This window comes from Perca flavescens, chromosome 9 (assembly GCF_004354835.1).
Source record: "Perca flavescens isolate YP-PL-M2 chromosome 9, PFLA_1.0, whole genome shotgun sequence".
Classification (NCBI taxonomy): Eukaryota; Metazoa; Chordata; class Actinopteri; order Perciformes; family Percidae; genus Perca; species Perca flavescens.
The window spans coordinates 16,759,156-16,782,881 of NC_041339.1; the positions used below are offsets into that span (position 1 = coordinate 16,759,156).

The 23,726-nt window shown below is 42.0% G+C and overlaps 1 protein-coding gene across 3 annotated transcripts in view; it reads right to left on the reverse strand.

Moving 5' to 3' along the window:
- tle2b (TLE family member 2, transcriptional corepressor b) overlaps positions 1-23,726 on the reverse strand; it is a 92,729-nt gene that overhangs the window by 67,321 nt on the left and 1,682 nt on the right. For all 3 annotated transcript variants that reach the window (XM_028588476.1, XM_028588475.1, XM_028588477.1), the window contains 3 exons: positions 17,146-17,783; positions 3,708-3,805; positions 2,150-2,213 (listed from right to left, as the gene is read on the reverse strand). In XM_028588476.1, coding sequence (XP_028444277.1) covers positions 2,150-2,213; positions 3,708-3,805; positions 17,146-17,169 — 186 coding nt within the window. In that variant the 5' untranslated portion in view covers positions 17,170-17,783. The remainder of the gene's footprint in view (positions 1-2,149; positions 2,214-3,707; positions 3,806-17,145; positions 17,784-23,726) is intronic.

Genomic DNA, 23,726 nt, shown 5'->3' on the forward strand with positions numbered 1-23,726 from the left:
ATAACGTGCACAAAAAAGATATATAACACAATAAAGGAAAGGGAAAAAGCCAAAAAGCATAATATGAGCACTTTAAAAGTAACATAGTCACGCTTTAACTACTGTATGAATATCTACCACAACATGTAAATATAACTACTACAATGTTTGACAGTATTATTATGTCATCAGTTGTAAAACATTTAAAAAACCCTTTTGTAAAGTAGTATTATGCTATGCCATTATCAAACATTGTTTCATGTACATCGTACATTCGTGTACATAGTTATCCTATTTAAATAGTTGTGTCATTTTGACAGGTTTTGATTTAATTAGGAATTAACGTTTACATGCACACTAATATTCCACTAATATTCCAAATATGACAATATTCCGAATTTTATATAGGTCATGTAAACAGCATACTCTGTTTGGATATTCTGAATTAGGCCTTACTCTGAATGTTGCATTTTCCGATTAAGACACATGGGATATGCAAATATTATTTGGGTTTTAGGAGCATTCTTTGTACATACACATACATAGAGTGCATTCGGAATATGCGTCTCAATCAGGTTTTTAACCACAGTTGGCGACATGTGGTCTTTTGCCTGTTCACAATCAGCAAAAGGTTTTTGGATAGGCGCAAATATCGCAACGCAGACCTTTTCAAAAAGGTGGTTGTAGGAATAAAAAACAGAGGATGTGTTCGCAGGGTCAAACAAGTCTGCCACACGTGAAAAACTTTCAAAAATCCTATTTTGTAAACTGCATGTGAATGGGAATATTAGTAGAATATTCATTTTCAATAGCCATGTAAACAGCTTAGTAGGAATATTGTCTTTTAAAAAAAAAATAAAAATCAGTAATATTTTGTGCATGTAAATGTCAGTTATTACAAGAATTAGGATTAGTTAGCGCTTTAGGAATAAAGATCGCAAATAGAAGGTCCTCATAAGAACAGAAGAACAAGGATGTGTGTGTGTGTGTGTGTGTGTGTGTGTGTGTGTGTGTGTGTGTGTGTGTGTGTGTGTGTGTGTGTGTGTGTGTGTGTGTGAGTAGATGAATTAATGTGTGTATGCTGGTTCTCCTGTGTGCTTGTGTGTTTGTTTTATCTGTTTATCTTCTGCCTGTTTGTCTGTGCGCTTCTATATCCATTTGTCTGTCTGCCAGTTTCCCTGTCTGCTTGCTTTTCTTTCTCACACATCTATTTGCCCATCTATCTGCCTGCCTGTTTGCCTCTCTCCTTCTCTCTCCTTTTCTCTCTCTCTCCTTTTCTCTCTCTCTCCTTTTCTCTCTCTCTCTCTCTCTCTCTCTCTCTCTCTCTCTCCATCTGTGTGTCTATCTAGCTTACGGCCCTGATCCTGCCTGCTCTCCCAGGTTTATGAAATGCGAGCAGCTTAGCAGATGGTGCATATCGTATTCTGGTCGGCTCTGTGTGGGTTTTGTACCACAGACGAAGGCTTACAATACATGTGAGCCTTTAGTCGCACAGACACATCGACGCAGAGGGAGCTCGGGCTGTTAGCGCACAAGAGAAAACAGAGAGAGGAAAAAGAGACACAGACTTAGTCTGAAGGAGGAAAAAAATTGGAAGAGATATGGAAAAGAGAAGAAGTAGGTTTAAGACAGAAGTATGAATGAAACACAGAGAAAAACATATACTGGTTTACTAATGTATGGTAGAAAATCTTAAGAGTGTGTGCAACTGCAAATAAAGTAAATAATGACCAGTTATCAAATATATTATATTACAAACTTGTTATCAAGCCACTGGATGTTGTCCTTTCAAAATGTTTGAAATATGATAATCCATCTGTGGGTTTTGAAAATGTACATTACATCTATTGCCTTGGCACTATTTTTTGTTATATAAACATCCTATTGATCTAAATGAAATGAGAAGTTAAAACAGAGAAGTGACAGAGAGAGAAAGAAATCTTAAGAGGAGGAACAACAGAGAAGTGAAGAGACAAAAATGTTTTACTCCTGAATGACCTAAACACAAAACCACATCAATCCAGCTAAAGAGAAGCACAGATACAACTCCCCTGATTGTAATTCCTATACAAGAACCCATCAGACTCTTTTCAGTCTTCAGAGTTTCTGAGTGGCCCAGTCAGACTAACAAATCACTGAACAGCTCTGGTAAAGGTCTGATTGGACTCACCATGATGTAGTGCCTCTGCATCTCAGTCTTCTCACTGGCCAGCTTCTCACACTCCAGCTTCAGGCTGCACAAGGACGAAAAAAAGGACACACAGGGATTAAATGGTGTATTTGCATCCACTGAAATAAATTATAATTTCCACAGGATTTATATATTGCAGAGGTCAAACAGAGTTTAAGGCTGTGTAAAGATACCAAAAAAAATATTCTTAGCCACACCTATTACTGCTAAAAGTGATCACCTTCATGGTAGCAACCGCCAGCAGGGTGTGTCTTATTCACCACTGCAATTCATCACACCTCCATGTGAGGTCAGTTTGACAGGTCCTTGTGTGTCTAGTTATATGCGTCATGTGTAAATTGATGAGTTTATGTTCGAGTTCTGCTACTGAGCCCAAAAGGTCCTGATAAAGTATTACTTTTCATGCGAGGGTTTTTGCCTTTTTGTTGTGTTCTGCTTTTTTCTTCTATCAAGCCCAGGTTTGGTTACTTCTAATGTTTCAAACGTGTATAAAATACAAAGCATCAGTCAATAATGGATGAAATAAGGACTACACTTTCCAAATGCAAGCTACTCAGAATCCCCTAGTTATTCAGGAGAGGCTTCATTTTGTGTGCGTGCCTGCGTGAGTGTGTGTGTGTGTGTGTGTCACTGAGTACTACCAGTCCAATGCCTAGCTGTAAAGTACGATTACTATTTCGCAGCAGGCTGCTCAGTCTGCCCACTGAGGTGTGAGCAAGAGTCTGTTTTTTTTCTCTAAGCCAAGGTCACTTCTGGTCAGCCTTATGATAACATGACCCTCAGTGACCTGCAGCTGTAGATTTTTTTTTCTTTTTTAAAAGACCTAAATTGCATTACGTATTTTGTTTGATATGTTGGCAACTATAATCTCAGTTATTAATGATTTCAGTTATGCTGTAACAGAGAGTAATGGCAAAAGCAAGTAGCATAAATAATGGAAGAATTCGAAGATAAGAAAAAAATATATTTATTTAATTGTTGTAATATCAAAAGAGGAACTGGAAATCTCTGCAATTAAAAAAAAACAGTGAATATAAAAAGGACATTTGATGTATACTGATAAAGTGAATGAAAGTTAAAGAAATAATAACTTATTGATTTCCTTAATTTTTGCAAATATATATAATATAATATGTATTACATAGATTTAGGCAAAAATGATCAGTTAAAGAAGTGTGTAAAGCTTTGAGATGGTTGAGACTGGATTTGGTGTGAAGGGTTGTAACTCACTATCAGTCTCCAATATTTTGTACATTCAGTGTCGCAATAAAGATTAAAGGACAGCACTTGCATGCTGACATTTTGTCTTCACTGGTTCATATATTCAAGAATTTAACACCCACTTCCACTGAACTGAAATACAATGTGTTGTTCCTATAATTATTATAATTATTACATTTAGGGCTGCAACTCACTATCAGCCTCTATCAACTATGTTAACCATTGAAATTTATGACATTAACTTATAATTCGTAAATACCATGTGGACATTTGGGTATATACGTGTTGTGTTTGCAATGTAATGTTGTGTATGTACCTGTGATACTGCGCCTGGAGGAACTGGAATTCCTCCTTGATACGGTCCAGGGTTTCCAGGACTGTGAACTTGAAAGACTGGCCGGGTTGTAAGGGAACCTGCGAAGGAAAAAGAAGGAGAGAACGAAAGGATGAAAAACAGATATTGGTGTGTGTGCGTGTTCCTGCTCATGAAAAGAGATTGTATGCATTGTGCCTGTAATGTATTTGTGTAGGCACATACACAGACATACATGTAAGTGTGTGTGCATGCAAGCGAGTGTGTGTGTGTGTGTGTGTGTGTGTGTGTGTGTGTGTGTGTGTGTGTGTGTGTGTGTGTGTGTGTGTGTGTGCGTGTGTTAGTGTGTCAGGGAGCAAGATGAAAGTGAGAAGGAAGGTCACTTCCCCTTCCCACACATCATAAAGCCGTATCCTCTCTCTCTCTCTCTCTCTCTCTCTCTCTCTCTCTGTTCTCCTCCTTCTCTAATGACTTCCCTCCACTGCCCCCATCCTTTCTTCCTCTCCTCTCCCTCTCCTCCACATTAGCATCCTCACCACTCTACCAGGTTGCTAATGTATTCCAGCCTACAAAGAGCTGAGGAGGGAGGAAACGTCAAATGAATAACTTATAGGGAATCACTGCACCATCTCTCACCTGCTAAAAGCTAAAGAAGACCCAACAAAACAAGCACCTCCCTGGGGTCCACCCACTTACCACCAACACCAGCCCTCCATGTGCGTAAAGCGCTTTTGACAGCTGCCCTTCTCCTCCATAGCCTTCATGAAGTTTTAGAAGCATGGGCACTCTTTTTTGATGCTGTAGTTGTGTATGTTTGCGGATGGGCCTTAGTTTCTAGCCAGGAAAATCTAGAGTAAGCAAAAGTGGTTGTGGGTTTTGGACATTTGGATGTCTCAATGAAAGACACTTCTCCCAATTTGGATTGGCAATTTTCCTTCCTCTGTGAGACTCCCGCTGATGGCCTGGGGATAATGCAGACTGCCAGGTGTGACTGCCACTTCTTTTTAGACACTTCTGATCAGTGATCAGCCTAAACAGGAATATTAAGATTCACACTATCTCGCCAAGATCCCACCTCCCTCTAATGCTTCTAGTGCAAAGACAAGGACGTCTCATCGGCATCCCACCCTGCAAATGCTACCAACTGTATTGCTGTTTTCTCATATGAACTCCAGAGAATCAGGTCCTGACCTAGTCCAGAGTTGAGACAGAGATTGACCCTGTCAAAATACTCTGTTTGGTTTACGTGAGGAGCGGCGCCTTGGTAGAGGGTGCAGGAGGACATGATGGGACATGACACAAAAAGTATGATGTGGAAATCACAGTGTTTTGTTTCAAGCTCATCGAAGATGGTGGACGAGCTGCCTTGGCTCGGATTACACCGGGGTCACGTAGCCAGTTTGTAATTTGACTGACGAATTTTAGTGTCAGCCCTTACTGACAGAAGATCCCTTATCTCGTCGTCTCTCATTTTCATATTTTCAGATGTTTGCATTCTTACGGTTTTGTGCTAGTCATATGATAGAAACGTCATCAACACGGTCACTGTGAATTCCCTGGACAATGACCTGCTCTATTCACACATGGGCTCAATCGGACATTACAGGGACTTTGTATTAGGGAGTTGGAAGCGTAAAGTCCGTTCAATGTCCGGTCCATCTGATTTGGACATTTGCGTTCTCACACACAGCTCCTCCGAGTAATGTCTAGATAAGTTTAGGGTTGCAGTTCATGTGTGAAAGGGGCTCAAGACTTGTGCACAGCCAAACCCACCGCACCGCAGTTGAGGAACCTGAGGAATCAGCTGAACCGTGATCCCTGTCGTGGTGGGCGAGTAATTCTTCCTCTGTTCCACCCAGACAAACCTACACCCATCTTTTTAGCCTACATAACTGATGCAGCAGACAGAGAAACCTGAGCTAACCTAACCCTGTCCCAAGTTTACTGATGTACTGTGGCCCTCAAAATTAAGTTTCCTTTTTAATTATGATTTGGCACGGGCAAACAGCAAAGACTCAAAATACAGCTTTGATATGCGCTAAAAAATGAGAAAGGATATGCTTTGGTTGGAATGGATGTACTCAACTTTACAATTTTATAATACCGCTGATGATACGGTCATTCTTCAAACCAGTATCTAAAGCCACAAAACATATGGAAGTCTCTTTACTTAGTAACCCGAGCCAACTATGAATCTATCCATCCACCCATTTGTTCATTTGTTCACATATCCATCCATCCATCCATCCAAACTGAGGAGCACAGTGCAGTGGCAACAGTGCACATGGGTGGCTATCGGCCTGCAGCTACAGCTAAAAGATTGGCGGTTTCAGTGGCGGGGCTTCATTAGTCTAGACAAGCACAATTCAATTAGATTTCAATTAGTCCGACGGTGGAGGTCAGGGACGCGGTGGGTTCCCCAGTAATTAATCCACGGACCCGGGCTGAGCTGAGCTAAACTGAGCTGAGGCAGGCATAGCAGGGACATCTAGATGGCTGCATGGGCACAATCCACACAAACCATCTGTCTGTGTGTGTGTGTGTGTGGGATAGATGAGGATAGGGGGTGTCTGCCAACAGATCCCCACTGACCTTGATTTGCACCACACACACTCACTGGGGGAGGGGGTAGAGGGAGGGGTGGAGGGTAGATAGTGATCTGGCACACGCAAATACCAACATACACGCCCACGTAGCCATGAGCGCATTGAAAAACACACAAACAAACAAACAAACAAACACAAACTACTACACACGCAGATTCACACTTAAGGTACACAAAAGCAAACAGAAAACACACAAACCCACGGTGGGAGGAACGGGAAGGATGGAGGGATGGATTGATGAGGGGGGAAAAAAGGCGGAAGAGAGATAGATACTCATCTGACAAGAGAGAGGTATGGATGGACTGAGGGATGGAGGGAGTGATAGACTAGTCTGACATCTTTACAGAGGAGTAAAAGAATGAGCAGACAGACAGATGATGAAAGAGTGGCGCGGCTGCTGACAGAGAGATAGCCAGCCATTCATCTGTCTGACACCAATGGGATGGGAAGATGAAGAGAGAGAGAGAGAGAGAGAGAGAGAGAGAGAGAGAGAGAGAGCCAGAGAGACAGAATGAGAATCATGCCGTCTTCGCAGTAGTCAACACAGCCTTGTCGCTCTACCCTGTGCACTGTCCATCCGTCTGTGCTAATACTGCTCCCACCATCTGCTGCCATGAACACATGAGCACACAGACACATACTCAAGCGGATGCACACAGATAAAGTGCTGCTGGCAGGGTTACATCAGCAGCACTAAGTCATCTAACAAAGCCCATAGTCACAGATCAGGATTATACAAGAGATCTGCCAGTGACAACCGTTGGTGTCAACATGGCGTCTTCTGTAGTGTGCTGATGAGAGAGATTTAAATTCCTTTCATCTGTTGGACAAAAACTCCAAAATGTCTTTCCTTTGATTCGCCAATTGCACCTTTTTGAATGAGTTCCATGGACCCAGGAGCAGTAAAACTTCTTATGAGCAGAAAAGGAAATGAAAAATACAGAAAAGGTCCTCAGGCAAGAGGAACAATATTTGCTGCCTGTGCTGAGCTCTGCCTGTCAGGATAAAGAGACGAGCATGGAAAGCTGGTATCAAATTAGTTCATGCTAATAGGAGACTGTCTCAAGGACACTTCAGCAGGTGAAAGAAAAACGGAGCTATACGTTATCTAAGGGGATAAATGTGCATCCTTCTGCAGTGTTTACAAAAACGGAGGCATCATCAAGTCATGCCGTATGTACACCAGAACTAGCATTTGTTGTTGGAGTGTGTCTGTGTGTATCTGGTCTCTCCTGTATTGTGACAGATGGCAAACCCAGACTGTTAGGGGTCCAATAGTGCATCACGAAGGGCCAAAAAACAGCCTACAGCCGGTGTTGTCAATGTGATGTGTGCGTATGTGTATGTGAGCGCCGTAGCAGCCAGCATAGGGGATCCTGAAACCCAAAACTGATCCGGTTAATTCTAGGAAGAGGAGGGGGAGGAGGGGGGAGGACGGGAGGGAAGGGTCACTTGCGCAAACAAACACACACACACACACACACACACACATACACCATGTGGGACCGCAGTCAATCACAATTTGGTCGAGCTGGCACGGGCAAGCAGAGAATTAGGAAGGATTATCTATAGGGAGGGATGGAGGGAGGCAAGGGGAGGGGAGGATTCACAGTGGAGGAGGGTGAAGCCCATTGCCCTGTATCACATAACAGGATGGAGGTGGGACCCATTGGCTGTAACCATCACATGTCTGTTAGTATCTTTCTCTGCCTGTGTTCGTCTGTCTGTCTGTCTGTCTCATGTCTGATTGTACAATTAGCAGTGATGTTATAACATGGAAACACATTGATATGATAAAATCATAAAATTACTCTAGATAACAGAGGGTAGATATCAAGGTGATGGCCACAACTGTCATTGCACCTTAACCAAAAATTAAGAAACATTGTTCACAACATGTATTGTAAATTTCACATTATGTTTAAGCATGAGGTTTTCATATTATTTTTTTGCACAGAGTTAAAAAAAATAAATCAATAAATGCCATCACAAAGTCTCTGATCAACTGTGACTGCTCTAGTCAGTGTTACTGGTCACACATAGAACCCAACTGATACTGGATTTTTGAAGCCGACAATTGACATTTGACAGTTAAAAAATCAGATAACGATATTCATTGTTTAGTTTTTATGTTAAGTGAACACTTAACATAAAAACAAAAACATTTTTTATGAGGAACCCCTGAATTTGGTTATTAGAGAACTGACGAAGATTTACAAGATTCACTTTACAAGTGAAAAGTAAATTAGTTGGCAGTGCAACTATTTTATGGCAAGACTGTTAATACATTTCCCCAAATTTACATGTTTGGCTTCTCTGTACTGAAACTTCTGGTTAATTATCAGCCAACATACACTCAGTTGCTAGCCTGGGTAAACCCTGACGAAGTTCCGGAAAATTTGAGATTTGCTCTGCAAGTCAGTCTGGTGAAGAGCCCATTCAAACCCATTTCCGATGTCCCCAAAATCGAGGCACCGATCACAACCGCTGAGGCGGGCTTTACACCGATCACAACCATTGAGGGGGGCTTTACTTTGAGCGGCGTCCGTTGGTGACGCCCCTTTGGAAATGAACTGTGAATGAACCTTTCCCAGACCCACCCTCAGTTACAACTGAGAAGCGTCTGGTGTCAATCAGGCTACTCAGTTGCCAGATTATAAGGCACACCAAGCTAAAACTAATGTTGTTAAATACAACAGCCTACCTGTGGCCAGCTTAGCTCAGTTGGTAGAGCAGGCGCACATATATAAAGGGTTTACTCCTCAATTATGTCCATACCATTTATTTTTTGAATAATATAGGTTGAATAACAAACCCCTGCCTGTATAATGCGATTTACAGGTAGCGCAAACTACATCCTCTAAAATGATTATAAAGTTTAATCAGCACCTCTATTGAACAGTTTCAACAAAAACTGAACAGAATTGTAGCCTTCGTGAAGAGAGGATTTGTTGCAGGGCTTTTGCATTAGACTGCATTAGTTTTAGCTAAGTGTACCTAATAAACTGGCAACAGAGTGTATTAGCCAATACCAATATATTCTACTGAGCTAATAGAATTATCAGTTGGGGTCTACTCACAAACACCCACAATGTTTCTGATATAGATATTAGAAGTTGGAGAATTTGCCTGGTCAATGCTTGTAACTAACTTGCTTATCCCAAATTTCTTACACAAGGTGAAATATGTAACCTTGAGAAGTTGCCTCCATTAGCACCTCCAAGTGACGTTTCAACAATCTTGCTGTTTGACTTCATGCAGTGACTTACACAACTTATTTACAGTCGCACTTTTCCTTTCCCTTTCTGTCTGAATATTAGGTCTGTCTGTCTGTCTGTCTGTCTGTCTGTCTGTCCGTCCATGCGTCCGTCACAGTCTTCTTCTGTTCAAGCAGCTGCCTGTCTTTCCACCACTGGCAGCGGCTGCATGAGAGAGACAGCAACTGTGAAGCAGATGCAGGTCTGGGAGTGATTAGGACAGAAATGATTCTATCTGTCTGCTTGTATTCTCTGTCCATCTGTTTAGCCCCTGGCACACTTTCTTCCAACACATGAGTATTCATACGGTATATGCAGGCATGCCAATGCATGGATGCACTCATTCGAACAAAACACCCACAAACAAAATATTTTCTCTTTCTTGTGCCCTCTTTCATGCTGCTCCGTCTCATTCCTCCCTCCCTTTACTCTCCTTTTGTTCTTTACTTCTCCTTCTTAGCCCCTTTGTTCTTCCTTTCTGAGACAAGCAGAGACACATTCAGATAACGCATGAAATAATAATTGGCTGGTGAAATATTTAGGAAAAAGGAACACGAATAGAAGAGAAATGCCAAGTGTGGCAGAGGAGTGTCAGTGCCCCTTGTGTACATGTCTGTGTGTGCGTGTTTGTGTGTGCTGAAGCAAGCAGCAATGAACATATGCAACAGCTCATTGGTTTGGACTGTGTGTGGATGAGAGACTGAAGAAGACCTCCGGGGAATGTAACATACATACAGTATCATCCATCTCTTTAAGACGCCCTCACATTTCCGTCTTTCTATCTGAAAGTTTTGTCTGCATTTCCGCAGACCACTTAAACGTTTTGATTACTTAGAGAAAGCTTCCCAACAACAGAAGCTCATTTATTGGGTTTTTCCATACACATGCTGGCTTGGATTGACTTGACTCGACTTGGCTCAGCGTGTCGGCCCATCACGGCAAGGATTTGCATTTCCTTTACAACAGCACTACCCGCTTGAAGGTGTCTTCAGTGGCGTGGCATGACTTTTCAGGGCTACTGCTCTATAGTAGCTCTGTGTATTTCACTTGGAGGCAGGTGGGGCACATTTTGACCCGACTCCGGAGATGGTCCATCTCGGGCGTGGCTCGGCACAACTCGGTGTGCTAAAACTAGTAATGTTAACGCAACTCAGCGAAGCATTGTTCGACTCTGCACGACCAAAAATGCCAATGAAAAAAATCCAGTAGAGTTAGCCCTCATGTTGTGCTGAGAACCACTGAACATCTTCGCCAGTCACTCAGTCCTTAAGTTTGACAGTCAAACCAGCCAGTTAAGGTCAGTCAGTCAGTCAGTCAGTCAGTCAGTCAGTCAGTCAGTCAGTCATTGTTGTGATTATTACATTCCATTCTGTGAGAACTCTGCACATAGCCTCTCTCGTCTGTTTTAATTTGTATCATAAATTGTAACACTGTTTTCCTCCCTAAAGATTTATCTGTGTGAACCAATCTTGAACCAGTCCTCCTGTCCAACATGAGTCTCGTTCTTATCGTACTACTCTCACGTCATCTAAGTGAACGGAGCGTTTGTTAGAAAATGTGTATATCCTTGTGTGTTTTGTTAAACCTTTAGAACACTGTGAACTTTGTGTGGCTTTGTTCTCCGAGATCTCGCAACTGCTTTCAGAATCAACTCACAGAGGTCGAGCCAGTAGATGATAGGATACGAACCGCAAACAGTGTTTCCCACACATAGACTACTTTGTGGCGGTGCGCCACAGAATCAACACCGGCCGCCACATATTGTGTTTCGTTATTTATTTATTTTTTTACGCTATTTAAAACACGCAGCGTATTTGTTCAGCTGCATTTCCTTTCCTTGCTCTCCCTCCGTTTCTCTGTCAGTCACGTGTCTCTCTCATAAACATACACACACACACACACACACACACACACACACACACACACACACACACACACACACACACACACACACACACACACACACACACACACACACAGCCCCTCCCCTCCGTGCACACCATGTCTGTCTCCAAGAAAACGAGATCATCCCTGGAAGCGTGGAAGCTTGGCCTATTTGGTGCAGAGAAGACAGCTGGCGAAATTCACGAGTTCACGAAAGGTTGGTATCTCGTGAACACCTTTACACAATCACACATTAAAAAGTGCTATAAAAATATTTATATTCTGAATACAATGTTGTCAGTGTGTTAATGTGTGAGTCCCGACCTGACTCTTAGCAAACAAGCGATTGCGCCTTCTTTAGAAAGTTGTTGTCGAGGTCAAAACACTATATGTAGCAGCTGTGAATCAAATAAACTTATTATAAATAATATTATGTCATTTGTTACTCTTACACTGAATGTTTGCTGCTTCAATCTAGATGAGTATTGAAAAGTATTTTCCGCGACTGAAAAAGGCACGTGTGTGGGGGTTGATCGGACCAGCCTGAACCGGAGGTATCAGTCTGATAACAGAGCTGAACAGTCCGACCAGTGGAATTAGTTATGTTATTAATTTGTTTACAATATTTTCAGGCTTCAACCAGTGCTGCTCAATACTATGGGAGAGAAAGAGATAGATTAGTTAGGCATTGAAGAAAGAGTAGGAGAGGAGGACAGCATCCAACTGTGGTGCCCCCCCCCCCCAAGTCGGTCAGTCATTCAGTGAGCTAGGCAGTTAATGCTGCAGCTCACCAGTCAGCCACTAAGCCAGCGGTGGATTACAAATCAGGGAAAGATTGGCAGCCAAAACAGTCTCTGGACTCCATCCAAGCCTTGCTCTCATCGTTTCTTTTAATGACAAAGAAAAAACACAGGATTTAAGGATAGAAAATGGCCCATATTTTTTAATCAAGAGAACAGACTTAATCTGGGTGGCTGCTGATGTCTGACTAGAAGTTGTTGGTTGCTTGTACGACTTTTTGCTAGTGCTGTGGGTCATCTCATTACAGCTGTATTGTTGTTACATGACTTTTTGCCATTTTACGGGGTTGCCTTTTCAATGCTGAATGAAATTAAATGTAAACAAGACGAGGACAAAGGAAAGGAGGGGAGAATGTCATCTGTGGGAGGTGACAGCAATCTGCTTTGCTGTTTCCGTACGTGGCAGCCACTAATGTTGGGAAAAACAAACTGCCCGACACAGCTAGATGCCAAAAAAACAAAAAAAAGGTCCATTGTGCATGAAAAAGCTAACAGTGCACAGTCCAAAAAACTGTATATACACATTTGCAAGCACAGTCACACAATTAAACACACACTAATAAGTAGTCGTCCTGCCACTGCAACTACAAAATGTACTCACAAATTCAAACTCATGCACATCAACACACAGACATTAAAATTAAACTTAAAGACACACACAAACGCTCTTATAGCAGCTCTGCCCTCATTAATGGAGCATATGTGATGTCTGTGGCCACATATTTGGCAATAGTTTGTTTACTTGGCCGTAAAAATAAAATGTTTCCCTACTTGTGGCCAAAGGAGAAGGAAGCCCTCCCCATGCACACTCTAATACACACACACACACACACACACACACACACACACACACACACACACACACACACACACACACACACACACACACACACACACACACACACACACACACACACACACACACACACACACATTATTTTATGGATCCAGAGTGTTATTTTGTCATATAATACTGCCGCAATTGATGGAAAAATCTACAGCTTCAGCAACTAAACAGACAACAAATCCAACTTTCCCTCTTTCTCTTTCACACTCACTCTGTCTCTCTTTATCGTACGCTTTCTGAATGAACTCTGTCTGATTTTGATCCTCTAGAATACAGCCACCACAACTCCTAGGGCTGAGGAAAAAAAAGGTAGTATACACACATACATACAAACAAAGCGGCAGCTTTAAATTTATACTCACACAACAGCTAAACCTTTCTAGATCCTGGATTTTTTAATACATTTGGCGGGATTACAATAGAAACCTGCATGTTTGAGAGGAGGTGTGTTTGTTTGTAAGGGTAAAATTAAATGAATATATGTGAAAATGGTATAAAGCAGTGGTTCCCAACCTTTTTTCCTTGGCGCCCCCCCTACTCATGTCTAAGAAAAGCTGAGCCCCCCCCCGAAACCAAAGTTGAGGTAACTCTTGAGATATAGCCTTACTTTCTTTTTTGATACAGAGGACTTGTCGGCACATTTACGTTTCTCCGCCATGTTTCATTAATAAAACAGTGATGCCGTGGCGGCAGGAAAGACGAGGATGATAGCAGCTAGCAGCTGACCTGATGACAGCAAGGCTCCCAGGTTAAGAGGTCCCGGAGGTTTGGCCTACTAAGTAGCCTGCCTACAATTTTAAGCGAGAACAAACATATATAGTTTTTATACAGACTTTTGTATACATTATATATTCTAGTGTATTATCATAACATTTTTTTTTACCTCAACCTCAAACCAGATAAAAACTTGCGCCCCCCCTGTGATCTTTGCCGCCCCCCTGAGGGGTGCCCGGACCCCAGGTTGGGAACCACTGGTATAAAGGGTAGCAGTTATAGACATCTTTCTTAACAATGAAAACACACAGTAAATCCTCCCTTTCTTCCTCTCTCTCACTGGGGTGTGGCAGCCAATCAAGGGCTTGTACATTCACAGCAACAGTCGAGGTCGGACTAGGACATTATTTACTGTTATTGTTGTTGGCATACAGCGCACACAAACCGGCACCGCTCTCCTTTCCCCTTCCTCTCCCAGATCTAAACACACACATACACAAGCACTTTTACAGGAACACAAGGACAAATACAAACATGTACATGGTACACACACACACACCAAGACACACATCCTTACACACAAAGACACTTTGCACTTAGTGGCAAATGCCCACATGAAACAAAACGTTACACATACACAGTTACACACATCTAAGTCAACAAACATGGCAACACGCACAGTTAATAGAAAAATGTATACACTCACAAAGCACTACAGAGACACGGACACATACAAATAAATCACACGCATGGCATATACACACAAAAATCTACACATCAACACACATGTCCACACACATTCACACAGTTCTGGTAATGCTTGCCACAAAAATCCAGTGGAACCAATTACAGCTCCGCTCGCCCGGCAATCAGCCATCAGTTTTAACCTTTTCCTACCAGAGCGAGAAGAAGAAAACGGACTTCTTCGCTGACAAAAAAAAAAAAATAACACTGCTTGAGCCGCATTGAGACACCTTCCTTATCACTTCCAAAGGGACACAGATGAGTTGAAAGGTGCGGCATTCAAGGCAGCTCTGTCCTCCCTGGCTGCCTGTCGCTGACAAGAAGTCAGCCGAGATCTTTGGCTGACACCAACAAGGACGCATCAAGGCTAAATCTTTAACAGTCAGTGACACATCACCTCTACTTTTTATGTTAAAGTTACACTATCATCTTGTGGAGACTATTTTGAAAACCGCCACTGTCAAAGCAATCAAGAATGAGTTGACTTCTGAATTTTGAAAATCAACTTCTGAAAATCACCCAGCTCATATTGCCCTTTTTACAATATCCAGGTGTGCTTATGGTTTGGCATCTGATTTTATTTTCTGGCAACATCAGCTCTTTAATGCAATGCTTTCTAGCAGCCAACTATGATTTTTTTAAATATTGGATCTTCTTTGACTGCCCCAGCAAGGAGAGTTTTGACAGTAAAAAAACCTGGATGAACTGCATATTTTATAAGTAACCCTGTTCTGCATTTACGAGGACAAACACACACGTACACACGTCAGTAAAAGCGTATTCACACATACTTTGAACACAGTCTGTAACCACAAACACAGGCATAAGTGCACACACACACACACACACACACACACACACACACACACACACACACACACACACACACACACACACACACACACACACACACACACACACACACACACACACACAACTGTTCCTTGCACCCTCACACCTCTCCACAGATCACATTTCATAGCAACCCCAGAAATAAAGTTCTACTGGCAGAGGAGGGCTGCAGAGGAAGGAGAGAGAGAGAAAAGACAGAGGCAGAAAAACAGAAAAGAAACAGAAGGAGAGAGATAGAGGCTATCGATCGGTTGGAGTTGGCTCAATCTGGGATTGAACCTTATCACAAACGCAGAGCATCGCAGCAGGAAGCTCTCTGATCCGCCTCTAAAGGAGAGAACAGAGGAATGTTCACGCTCTATTCTTCCTTTGCATCTCTCATTCATTTTCATTTCTCTTTCCACCCCCGGCGATGCATTTTTAAAGAATTATTTCTCTCCCTCTTTATCTTTCTTGACTCTTACATCTTTCACTTTCTCCCTTTGTTTTTCACTTCCTTCTTGTTTCTCTCTATACTATTCCAGCGGCTGGCTTATTAGCATTCTCTCTGTACATATAATTGATTCCTCATGCCTTCCTCTTGTGAAAATGTCATTCATAATTCTGTGTGATCGCTAGCTGGCTGGCTTGCAGGCTGACTGAGTGGTTGGCTGGCTGGCTGGCTGGCTGTGAGGCAAAGTGGCCACTGACCCATTTGTGGCAGATACAAGAGACTGACAACCAAATCTGATTATAGCAACCGGACCAGGGCCCTTGTGAAACGAATGGCCTAAGCCAGACTGAGCCTAAGCTGTCATTCATCCTTCTGTGCTTTTTACTCTATGTGTTTAACCTTAATTTTACCCTGGCAGGTAAACTAATGACACATTCTCACTGCTGATGAAGGGTGAAACTGAAGGAGGGAAATTACTTTAAGAAGGTATTAAAGGGGAAGTACTTGTGCACTCACGACCTTTCTTAGCGGTAATGGAAATGAATTCAACTATCAATTAAACAGCCTGCGTGTGTATGTGTGTGTGTGTGTGTGTGTGTGTGTGTGTGTGTGTGTGTGTGCGCAAGTGTTTGCTTAGCAACCAAAATGAGAAAATGGACAGCTGACAGTTTTACTGTCCAATTAACACACACGCACATATCTATTCTCACACACATGCTGCCATGCACACAAACAGTGTCACATATACACACACCAAGAGACAACAAATGGACACATACACACCAGCTGAAATGTGCAGATTCAGTTATATGCCACCTACACAGCGAACCATCAACAAGATCTCAGAGCACCTGGTTGCAGCTGACAGTGTGTGTGTGTGTGTGTGTGTGTGTGTGTGTGAGTGTGTACATAACAGGGAATCTCTTAGCCCTAACCCTTCCCACACTTCTCCCTCCTCATGTTACAGTGCAGTCCTTAAAACTAAACAAGAAAAAGGGACAACAGAGACAAGCTGAAAAAAGACTGATAGAAGAAAGAGAAAAACAAGGAGAGACCAAGAAGTACAGAGACATAAGGAGACACAGAGGAAGTAAAAGGACGAAAGACACAAGATAAGAGAAGCAAGGATGCATGAAGACACAGAGAGAAACAGAGAGCAAAAGGAGAACTGAGGGAGATACAAGTGACAAGGTAAATCTGAGACATACAAAAGCAACTAAGTGATTGGAGTTGAGACACAGACATGGAGAGAAACAGAAAAAGAGTCAGACAGACAGGAGAAGGAGACATAAGGAGGGACTTACCGGATGCCTACCCTGAGGGTACATGATCCCAGGAGAGGAGAGGCTGCCAGTCCGTTTGATGGCCAGGTTAGTCCCCTGGCCCTCCACTCCTCTGCCCTCCACCGGTTACACAGCCACACAAACACACACACACACACTCTGTAAGTCCAGTCCCTGCTCCTTAGCTGGGTTTAACACAGCAGTCTTTACTCTTCCAAAGTCTCTCTCCTTCTTTTCTTCTAAGGTGAATTCCTGTTGACACACAACTGAAGAGCGCTCAATCCGTCGGTTCGTTTATCCAATGTCATGATAAAACGGAGCGCCAGACTTGTACCTCCTCCTTCTTATCTTCTTTTCTCAGTAAAACCAAAGTCTCGGTTTCTCCACCTCCTCGTCTTCCTCTCTTCCTTTTCCTCACCCTGTGATCAGTCAAGGTCCACACGTAGTGACATGACACCGAGAATTTCATCCAGGCAGGCTTCCATCTTCTTCTCCTCCTCCTCCTCTTCTCCTCGTGCCTCTTCACTCGGCCGTCCAATGGTGAGACATACAAACATAAACACACACTCAGCTCCGTCCAAATAGTCTTCTTCTCTGCTTTTCCCCCTTCTTTACTCTCTCTCTCGGACACACTGAAGCCTCTGCCTTGACTGCTGCTGCTGCAAAAAAGAAGGAGAAAAAGGAGAACAAGAAGAGGAAGATGAAGAAAAAGGGAGGGGAGAAGGGAGGGAGAGAGAGAGAGAGAGAGAGAGTGAGAGCTTTGTTTTTAATCTAAATGTGGAAAAAACGCGAGAGGAAAGCAGGAAAGAACAGCAGGTCAGTGGAGGATCCAACGGGCTTTTCAGCAGCAAGCCCTAGACTGTAATATATTGTGCCTGTTGGCTTCAACACAAACACGACAGGCTGCTAAAGCTCCTCTTAAGGTGGAACTGAGTAGATAGAGGCACCCAGTCACACAGAGAGAGGGGGAGAGAGAGGCAGAGGGAGGGGAGAGAGGCAAAGAGAGAGATGGATCCCTTTTCAATTGTGGTCAGACAGACAAAGCAATCAGTCATGCACAAAGACTTAGGCTCAAACTGATATGAATCGAGATTCGCACACACAAACGCTCCGACACACACACAAATTTATGACAGCTATGTGGACACACTTGTTACGCAACACAAGCGCGCGTGCACGCACACACACGCACACACACACGCACACACACACACACACACACACACACACACACACACACACACACACACACACACACACACACACACACACACACACACACACATTTGCACATACACACTGTAATAGTTACTTAGAGTGATACGTTTATTACCCAGTTTACACATTAAAATGCGCATTGGATGATTGGATAGCTATCCAATCATGCTTAATCGCATATAAATCCAGGTGTAAACACACTAAGGATGCACTGACGAACTCATCTGATTGCTCAAACCTCCTCAGGAAGTGGTCTGAGACGCATTGCATCCAGATGTTTGTCAACTGTAAATGCATCACCATGTCAAACCACATATGTCACTCCTCTCAAACAGAGTAACTACATCCAAAGAGCAACAGAAAAGCAACATTACTCATAGTTAATCGGGTTGATTCAGATTCCAGAAGTCTACATGACACATCAGCACCACAAAACGGGAGACAGAAAATGGAGGCCCTTCATTTGTGTTTGGATTTTGTTTGCATATAATAATTTACTTCAATAACATTTTGAACCACATCATCACCATCAATGATGTCGCAATTTATTTATTTTTCACGCATTGTGGTGGCAGAAAAACAGCAGAAACAATGGTGAATATACTGTTTATCACAACACAGCCATGGTTTCTCAGGGACGACTTTCTTATACATCTATGGGGATAGCTGGCTAAAAAAATAATAATCGTTAGTTGCAGCCCTAATACTGAACATTCTGACTCTTTCTTAATGCTTTCCATTGCCAGGTGATATGATTTAAATTCAGCTTTTATATTTGCTATTCTAACCATCCGTTCGTAGGTGGTCTTTTGGGGTAAAAACCCTTGCCAAACAGGAAGTGATTTATTTTACTTTTCCCTTAGCAGCAACTGTGGTTTGTTTGGAATAGTCAAAAGAACCCCCACCCAAAAAAAAATGTAAAATTACCAACACAAATGGGTGCTACCTACCTACAATAGAAATTCCAAAGAAAAGAGGATTAAAGCAGGGGCCACACATTGTGTAGTGATACCTGGCAAAACTGCAGTGCAGAAGCATCACAGCAACGTCCACTTACCGCCAAAGATGAGAACTACAACAGTAACACCCCACAAATATCCCCACTACAGCAAGATAACGATGTCTCCCTGCCTACTTTTCACTGCTGGCTCCAGTGCACATGTTGTTTACATGACTGCCCAGAATGGACCTGGACAAAACTAAGACCTGGTGTTTAAAACCTTTCCATGAACAGTATACCATCTGGCCCAGCCGTCTTTTGGCGCTGTTTATAATGAGTTTATCCAGTGCAGCTCTGCCTTTGAACTTGATCAAACAGCTATTAATCCGACACTGTAGAATCTGACACAGTCAGTCTTGGCATCCGTGGAGGGTTTCCAGTAAGACAGGAACTGCATTTGATAACAAGCGGGTTAGCCAAAGGGCAACCCCAAAGCCTCAATTAAGGTCACATACTATTATCCAATGGAGTATATTAACAAACACTATAGATCCATTTGGGAAAACTTAACGCTGACTTATGTTAACAAATTAAAACTCAGCTGTTTGTTTGATTTTGCACTGTGACTAATTTTTGTTTTTTACCCTGTATCTGATCTGATGGTAAGTACATTATGCTGTTTTGAGTGGACGAATAATTTGGGTTCATCTGGTGTTCACATAAGAGAGGACACGTAGTGGACAATAGTAGAAAAAATAATTCATACAGTACTGTATCATCTTGACGTTGCGATGACAACAGCGATGAAGGCCTTGTATTAACAGCATGAGAGCACCGATAATAAGCAGGTTGAAGCTATTACCCATCAAGCAGGATTAAAGAGTCCATTTCCATAAAAATATCATTTGTGGGTGGGGGTGCACGCAGGTTGCACCAAGTGTTGATTTTTTTTTTTTTTTTACTGTGGTTTATTATACTCTATTAATGAATTAATAGATCAAAGATCTGTTAGGTAATTTATATTAAAGCTACAGCGTGTGACTATTTTATATTAATGAACATCCGTTACATTCAAGCCATTGCCAGATGTGTTGATACAAAGTTAATTAAGCCTATCAGCTCCAGAAAACTCTCTCTGTATTTCTTAGTATGGCTATGTTTACAAAATAGTGTAGTCCGGTGACATTTGCACGCAGAAGCTGGAGTGATGCGTTCTATGTCACCGTTGACCATAGCAACGTTCAGCTTTGGAGACGAAGAGGATATACGAGATACAGTAATTACCTCTCCTGAGGAGTCATTTATGTTTTTTTTAATCCTCCGTGTCCTCCTTGATTTGACGGGATAAACGTCAAATATGCCTCTGTTTGATTCAAAGCAATACAGCTACTTCTACTACTACATTTAAAAGAAGTAATGGCACATTTATTCTCTAACATTCTAAATTCTAATTAATTTATAAGTAGGGTTGGGCATCGTTTAGATTTTAACGATTCTGATTCCAATTCCGATTCTTCCTTTCGATTCCAGTTCTTATCGATTCTTGATTACGATTCTTTGAGTAGTGGAGTTGAAACGTAGCCTGACAGGGTCATACTCAGATTCTAGTCAGAATGTGAACTTCCCGACCTCGAATGTTGTGGGCGGGGCTAAGTTCGGCTGGCATCCAGGCCAGTTGAAACGGGTCAAGTGCTTCTTTCACAAATAAGAAGGAAGTTTTATTTTGATTCAACGGTGGGTTGCAGTTTGACGGGGCTTTTTCAATGTAAAATAAAGCCACACTAGAGCACTGCTTACTGTGTTCCATGGCTGCAACACAACAAGCGCCTGGCCGCTACGGAAACCAAAACTTGCGCATGTTAAATTTGGAACCCATGATCAGATTTGAAACCAAATCCTCCAAACGACTCCAAACGATTCCAATAAAGAAACGATTCCGATGGAATTGTAATTTTTGAAATGATTCAAAGTAGGAATCTGTTCTCGATGGCCAACCTATTTATAAGTAATGAAACACAACATTGTTCAATTTCATACACCCAGAGGATTTGGCACTGCTAGAGTCCGACCGATATATCTGCGGGCCGATATTTTCGGCCGATGTTAGGCATTTTCCAAACTATCGGTATCGGCATTTCTAATGGCCGATAAATGAATATTTAAAAAATAAAATAAAAACGGACGAAACACCCTTCAACCATGTTATGATTGTTGCGTTGCATAGTTTGTCCACCAGAGGGTGCTCTACAACGTCCCTGTTGGCAACACTCTTTGATTTTTTTTGTTATTGTCTTTTTGTTCAAAGGACTATAAGTTTCATATCTTAAGTTTGTATTTTTATACATTTTATTTATCAGAACTTTAATATATTTTGATGTTCCTCTCTTCTGTTGTGACAATACAACAAACGTTTGTTTTTAAACTGCATTATCATATTATTTTAGTGAGGACTCATAAATAACTACAAATAACTAATGTTAGGGAAATCTGTTTATGTTGTGTAACGCTTTCAGGATTTTTTTTTTTTTAAATATATATCGGAATATAGGGTTTTTAAATCAACAAATATTTGTATCGATATCGGCCTTAAAAATCCTTTATCGGTCGGGCTCTAGCCACTACAGCTTTTTTTGGTCTGGTATGACCTATAGCTTATAGTGGCTAATGTAAGCAAACTTATACTACTGTGGAAATCTACTGCTGTGTAAAACATGTCACTCACTTTACGACTCTTTTCTACTTGTGCCACTACATTTTAGCATGTCACAAATAAACATTTCAATGACTTCAACACCAAAGTAAAACAAGAAGTAAACAGGAGACATGTTCCTGCTTGTGGTAGTAACTAACAAAGAGCAATCTTAGAAAACAAAGAAAATTCAATATACCATTATCCTATAATTACCACTTGTGGCCACAGCGGTTGTTGTTTAGCTAAAGTTAGTTAGTGTCCTTTTACAGACAGCTTCAAAAGAGATGCAGTCAATGTCCTAAACTAAGAAAATAAACACAAATAATAAACAACCCACAGGGCATTCATTCATTTTGGCGCCACTTTGACAGCAAATAGCTTTACATCTGAAGCGTTTAAAGACTCTATTTGTCCATTGTTTATTTCTAAAGAAACACGACAATGTATAAAAGGCTCCATTACCTTGTATCTCACGTTATGGCTCCGTAGCAGACGTTTTTGTAAAAATAGGCCAAGTGACTTACTGTCGCATAGTAGAGGAATTACCGTATAGTACAGGAGAAGCTCGCAGGCAGTTTCAACTTACATTAGCGGTTTCAGTTTAATTACTAATGTTAACACTAGCATGTTAGTTAGCAATAATTAGCCTGTGCCCATGTTATCTCCTTACATATACCTACGCTCTCCGTCTCTGCAAGATTCGGAATGACTGACACTACAGTCACATTAGCTACAAAAGAGAGCGACACGCACTCGCTTGTGGGCGCTCCTGGGCGTGCCTAGCCTACCCCTGGTTGCTTGGCAACAGTAAACAGAAATTCTCTGGTGCTACCTTCAAGCACGTCTTAAAAGTTACTTCAGAGGTATCGTTAAGTCACAAAAACAATGTTTTTGGATTTAAAAGTATTTATTTTTCGATAAAAGTAACAAAATCTATGAAATAAAATGCCAAACTTATTAGATATATACATAAATACGATGTCCTGAAGCGTTTTCCGCCATCTTGAATTATTTTCTTCGACTCGAGCGAGACATACGTCACGCTGCCCTCACGCTACCTTGACTCCAATTGGCAGTCACTTTGTCGCATCGCTCAGCATTTGCATAAAATAGACTTTATTTTGGTCCCGCCTTGCTCGTGGCAGTGGTAAGATCGTTGCTTGTCGCTGGCAAACGGCCACTCCCATTGAAAATGAATGGTAGCCTGTCGCTTTGTCTCTGTCTCTTGTAGCTAATGTGACTGAGGGGTCAGATAGCAGGTAGCTTGGCACAGACTTCCAACTTTCAGACAGGTTGCTCACGTCACATTTACGTTATCTCTCTCAGTTGGAGGCTGCGCAGTAACGCTCAGCCATCACCGGAAAAGTGCTTCTAATATCCTTCACTGGTCTCCGTCCAGAGCAACGGGATCTGTTGGTCCATTTTGTATATATGTCAATGGCAGAAACAGGAGCTCTCAGTTGCATTATTTTCAGTGTTTGAACCTCGGTCGTCTTGTCTCACTCCATGAAACCACCATACCTTGAGCTGTGCAGCATCAACGGGGTTGTTTCAAACTCAAAAAGTTTGAGACGTAGTAAATCAAGTGTGGAGTCAGAAGCCATCCTAATTTGCAAAAATAGTACCACCATCTGACTTAGATTTTCACTTATCCTGGTTAGGGTCACACAGGGCTGGAGCCTACCCCAGCACACACTGGCCCAGAGGTACCATCACACCTACAGTACCAGCAATCTAGAGTTTCTGAGTTAC